The sequence below is a fragment of the Condylura cristata genome, unplaced genomic scaffold (assembly GCF_000260355.1).
Source record: "Condylura cristata isolate star-nosed mole 26May11 unplaced genomic scaffold, ConCri1.0 scaffold00017, whole genome shotgun sequence".
Taxonomy (NCBI): domain Eukaryota; kingdom Metazoa; phylum Chordata; class Mammalia; order Eulipotyphla; family Talpidae; genus Condylura; species Condylura cristata.
In genome coordinates this window covers 16326734-16332710 of record NW_004567118.1, presented here as the reverse complement: position 1 = coordinate 16332710, position 5977 = coordinate 16326734, and the positions used below count along the sequence as shown (strand labels likewise).

General features: G+C 37.4%; 1 protein-coding gene across 1 annotated transcript in view; it reads left to right on the top strand.

Annotated features, from left to right (window-relative positions):
* Positions 1 to 2840: 2840 nt before the first annotated feature.
* The window catches only part of DDX52 (DEAD (Asp-Glu-Ala-Asp) box polypeptide 52), an 18516-nt gene continuing 15379 nt past the window's right edge, over positions 2841 to 5977 (top strand). Inside the window, exons 1-2 of the mRNA XM_004684466.2 lie at positions 2841 to 2945; positions 4234 to 4423. Coding sequence (XP_004684523.1) covers positions 2859 to 2945; positions 4234 to 4423 — 277 coding nt within the window. The 5' untranslated portion in view covers positions 2841 to 2858. The remainder of the gene's footprint in view (positions 2946 to 4233; positions 4424 to 5977) is intronic.

Genomic DNA, 5977 nt, shown 5'->3' with positions numbered 1-5977 from the left:
TGGACCCTCCGTGAGTCAGTTGAACATTGTCAAGGTAGAAAATGGTATAAGTCCAACTGTTTGCATTTGACTTTATTTATTCTGTCAGTCAAAATTGATTATAAAGCACCATGCAAAAGATAAAGGTCCTTTCCTAAATCTTCAAGGTTGGCATATCAGGACTTTTGCCTACTTTATTTTACTTCAAGGTTGGCATATCAGGACTTTTGCCTACTTTATTTTTACTTATTTTAAGTAAAATAATAAAGTAAAATGTATTGACAACTTATGAAAAAAACTTGATGATAGGCAAAAATAATATGAAGATAAATGAGATGCAAGCCACATCATCAAAATTTCAGTCTGACATGGAGCTAATAAAGAAACATATGCAAATGCAACAGGAATAGAGATAAAATAAAGATAATTGTAAAGTGGCATAAGAACTCAAAGAAAGAAGATGGATGTATCATGCAGGGAAGGTTTGGGGTAAACTACAAGAGGAAAGGACATATTAATGGAGCTTTAAGTAATATAAGGAATTTTCTAGGGAAGAAAAAGAGAGAGAACAATCCAAGAAAAAAGAAAAGAAAAATAAAGACACAAGATTGATGCTACTTGACAGGGAGGACTGGGGTAGGAACACAGGAGGGAACTACCATACTCAATGGTATAGTCGGGGTAGATGGGTGCTTTGGTGGTAGATGTGGTTGTGTGATGTGCATCTAGAGAGGTATGAGCCTATTCCCCTAAAGCATAAAAAAATAAAATAAAAAGAAAGAAAAGTATGTACAGAGGTTCAGAGTTAGAAGACGCAAAGTTGAAATAAGATGACTAAGGCTTAGATGAGATAAGTAACTTGTACTAGGTCACTCAGTTGGTAAGTAGTAAGACTGGAAGTTGGACCCAAGTTGAAGTTATTTATAGGAATGAGAGTATTGAGTATTGAGTATTGAGTATTGAGTATTGAGTATTGAGTATTGAGTATTGAGAATCACTACTTGGCCAACTTATAGGTGCTTAATTTCAGCATTCAATAAACAAAGGGACATACTGTGAGATGTTTAAGCAGAGAAGCAACATGGCCTCACTTAGGTTTTAGAAAGACAATTCTGGCAGTGATTTTTAATGCCAACTGCAATTAAAATCAACGGGAAAAAATTAAAAAATTACAACTCAAGGACGTACTAAGGAACAAATAAGAATTTCTGAATGTGGGCCTTATTTTTAGTTTTGTTTTGTTTTCAATTTCTTCAGGGAATTTTAATGCAGTCAGGGTAAAGAACTACTACTATAGTTTTTATACTGAAAGATTAAAAAGAACAAACCGTTATTAGCACCTTAGATTTTGTTTCAAAAGCTTTATACAAGAAGTATAATCTATTGGGAATAAATCCTCACTTAAAGTTGTTCATAGTTCTTGGAAAATATGACTCTAAGCCACATGACATAAGGAAGTCAGTTAACCATAGGTTAGTTGATATAAAGAAGGCTTGAGTTCCTACGGCTAATTTCTGGTCACAGAAACATCACCAAACTTCTAACTAAAGACCTTTCAATTTTTAAACAATAATTTGTATGCATTCATACATTACTTTTCATCCTGACTATCAGTAGGAGATGGCTTATCACAGCAGGTCAGGCTGCAAAGTGGGAGCCAACCCTGCACAGGAAGCCATTACATTTTAGGGCAAACACACACACTGACTCAAACTGGGACAGTTTACATATGCCAAGATCCTTAATCACACATCTCTCAGAAGTGGTGGAACAACAGAGTACCCAGGGAAAACCCAAGCATATACAGGGAGAATGTGTGAACTCTACACAGATAGTGGCTCTACCGAGACCTTTTAACTTTTTCATCAAAATTATAACAAAATGATATAAATGAAATGGTTATTCAAGGACCATACAGTAGTGGATTATCTCAAGCATTTTGAGCACCATATAAGGAACAATTATATTACTCGCAGCCTTCAAAGTAGATATTATAATCCTATACTCTCTCTTTTACTAATGAGGAGTAAGAAGCAGACCGGGAAAATAACCCATTCAAGTTGGCTTATTTAGTTAATTATTACTTATACAATTGAATTAAAGTATCTTCCTGACATCCCAAATCCATGCTCTTTCTACTATACACCATTGATTGTGAGCATCATTTAATCCTCAGACAAACCCTGAGTACGTATCATGGTCCTCATTTTGAAGAAATTAGTTCTAAAGAAGTTAATTTGACCAGATCACCGCTATTTAAATTACAAGTGCATGCTTAAATACAATTTGAACCCTACGCACTTACAAAAGAAAATATATTGCATATAATTAATCCTCAATACAAATTGTTCCCTCTGCAACAATGGAAGAAAGTTGGATTATTGATATAATTAATGTAATTAATAATAATATTAATTAATATTAATGCACAGTATTATTCTTCATATCTTAGACTGCCCCCGTTTAGGTCAAAATGACTTCACCTGAATGAACTTGACTAGGAGACCTAAAAGTAGTTACCTCTCTTTCTCCATCAATTATAGTGTTACAGTTGTTTTCCTAGCACTCTTGCTTTCGATAATTTGTTAATAATGTCTTCTGTACCCCGCTAAAATATAAGTTTACTGAACAGAGCAATCTTGTGGTGCTGTTCACTTAAGTAGTCCTGAAAATGTAGAACAAGGCATGACAGGAGAATCTTCATAAATAATTCTTCAAAGAGCGCAAGTGCTGATAAGATTACAGATGAGAGCGGCTATTCTCTACCAGCTGCCAGGCTCCACCTACCACGTCACTTCCGCCCACGGTCTGGCCTCAAGCTGCCGAAGAGTAAGCTTTTTGCGCAGGCGCCATGGAACCGCGATGCTTTCTGGGTAAAAATGGATGCCCACGACTTGTTTCGCCGGTTGGGCGCGGGAGCCAAGTTCGACGTGAGACGATTCTCAGCGGACGCAGCGCGATTCCAGGTACTGCATGTCGGGGTAGAAGCCCGAGTAACCAGTAGGAGCAGGCATCCGAGAGTGGGGCAAGTGGCGTTCCGAGACTCCAAGTCCTGGCTGTGGAGTATCGTCCCTCATGGCATGTTCAGACGACCCCGCAGATGTATTGTGTCAAGTTCCTCCTGAATGAACTCTTTCCCATCCTTTTGTCGATTTTGTTGGGCGTATCACGGAAACGCTCCCCTCCCACACTATTTTTTTAGTTTATTCAAAGCACAGTTGGAATTCTTTAAAAAGTAACTGCGTTCCCCCCCCACCCCCGAAACTGGAGAAAGGAATTTTGAAAATAGAAACAACCCTAAATGAAGAGAAGAGGGAGCCTCCCCTGTGGCGCAGGGTTTAAAGTCTCAGCACTGTCAAGCTACTGGCAGCCACTGCAGCATTAATTCAATCCCCGGCCAGGGAGCTGGCCCACGGGGCGCAGCGGACCTCTGCTGTCTCGCCCGCTACTCCCCTCAGCAGTGTATTTAAGTACACTGTTCTGCTCCCCTCTCTGTATCTGGTGAATTCTCACACCACCACCACCTCCCACGTCTGGCCTACAGTTCTTGCATGCATGCATGCATAAAAGTAATCTCTAAATGAAGAGAAGATTCTTTCACTATAGTACTCTCAGGTTTGACTTGCCATGCTCGTCGGTAAGGTTCTTATTCCTGCAATCTACCGCGTGTTAATTAACCAATGAGGAGAGCACTGTAGAAGTTGGGGGTGAGGTGCTTTCTTAGGAAAGTATGAGTGAGTGATAAAATGGGAGAAGTTAGTTGGGGGCACAGTCGTGGAAAATCTTAAACCTTACTATCGGGACTAGGGATTCTGTGTTTCTTGTTTCTCTTACTGGGAGTTAACAGTTCGAACTGTGGACCCAGAGGTCCAAAGCCTGGGTCAGCCAATTACTGGTTTTTAAGAACTTGGTAAAGTTACTTAACCCACCTACATTTTCTCATATGTAGTACTGCTGTTTGCTTTCGTAGAGTTGTTGAAGTATGAAGGAATTTGATAGATAATAACAATGCTTAGAAATCTGCCTGACAGCATTGTAAGTGTTAAACTGATAAGCATACCTAAGTGTTCGTGTTGTTGTTTGTGTATGTTTTATGAGCTGAAGAAGGGACTGTTCTTGGATTCCATTTGCTCACATACCCTCCTTAGGTCAACATATATATGGGAAAGGGTAAGAAAGATGTCAGTACTGCTTGCCTGTCAGGAAACAATGCCTGCCTGTCAGTAGCTTTAATCTAAAAATTTTGGGTTTTAGGTAGGAAAAAGGAAGTATGACTATGATTCTTCAGAGGTGCTGGACTTTTTTGGAACCAAGAACTCTGTCCCAGGTGAGGCAGGAGCATCAGGAACTAATGAGGAGTTCCATGATGAAGAGAAAAAAGAAAAGTGCCTGATTGAAAGGAAAAGAGAACAGAACAAGAAAAAGAGGAAAAAGATGACTCCAGGTTAGTGCTTGATTTGTTGTTGTTACAAAATAATATAAACTTAAGGTCACATGTCAGAAAATATCAGTCATTTGTCAATTGATAGCAGTCAGGTCATTTCCAGGTATTCACTATTACAGCGACTGCTTCGGTATGGCTACTTCACATGTCTTTAGGTACAGGTGCTTTATTTCTGTAAGTTGCACCCCCAAAGTGGAATATCACTGGATGAGAAAACACACACATTCTTTTAACACAGACTGCAAAAGTACTTCCTCATCAGTACTGAAAACTATTGGTGCTAAATTTTTTGATGATCTTCTGTTTATATTATCTTGTTAACTAAAGAGTTGAGCCTCACTTAATGTGCTCTACTGGGTATTTATTTTTAAAACTTTATGAATTTTCTGGTCTTACTCTTGCCTATTTTTGACAGGGTTTTTCTTTCTGTGCTACAGGAATTTTTTTTTTTTTGTATCTGTTTACTTTCCTAGTCATTTACCTTTTTTTAAATAAAGTAAATGCACAAGGTATTTAGAAGTTGTACAATGGTGAAGAGTAAATTCTCTTCCCACTCTTATCTCTAGTCCCCTATTTCTTCAAAGGCAACTACTGTTAACCAGTTTAAATGTTTTTGTACAAATGTTCTATTCACATGTATTTATACCACCCTTAGAAAAGATGAAGGATGATAAATTTATATGCTATGCTGCTCTGTTGTGAGTCTCCTGCTCTTCCTCCCCCACCCCCCAATTTAAAAAAAAACGATGTACCTTGGAGATTATTGGGAATCAGTAGGCCGTGCAGTACCTTGTTTATTCTGACATAGTGTAAGTAACCCATTGTACATTCCAAATGTATTTAACACTTGTTTTAATTGTTAACTCTCTATCCTATGTGATAGTTTGTTTCCACACTTTTGCTATTACAGTATTTCAGTAATGTCATTCTTCTACTTATCTTTGTGTGTGTATATAAGTAGATCTATCTGATAAATTCTTAGAAGTGAATTGCCGTTAATAGGTATATGTATATTAAACTTAGCAATGGTGAAATAATCTACCAAAAATATTGTTTTGGTAGGAAGTCCACTGCTTTATTGAGTGAATCTCTTAGTATCCTATTGTACACTGCAGGGATGTTCCATTGTTCCATAATTGATTAGACAAGTTCTTGTGTCAGGACATTTACTTTTGTTTCCACGCTTTTGTCTTTATAGTGATGCAGTAGTTATTTTACTTCCATAGCTGCAAGGAAGTTTAATAAACTTCCAAGATTAAGAAAAAAGACCTGCTACAAATTTAGGGAAAGAATTCAAATGTTAGGGCAACCAGAAAAACACAGATGTGTACTGTAACAATAGACATAGACATATATGTAGTATTAGTAGGAAAATTCAAGATTTTTATTTTTATTAATAATGACTTGGGTCTATTAATGACCACTGTCTCATAAAAAAGAACATAATTTAAAAAAATTATTTGTACTTTCATATGTATGTATTTGGGTCTGTATCTCAGTTCAATTCTGTTTTGTTGTTTTATATTTCTACATTCTACACCAAGACGAGCTTAT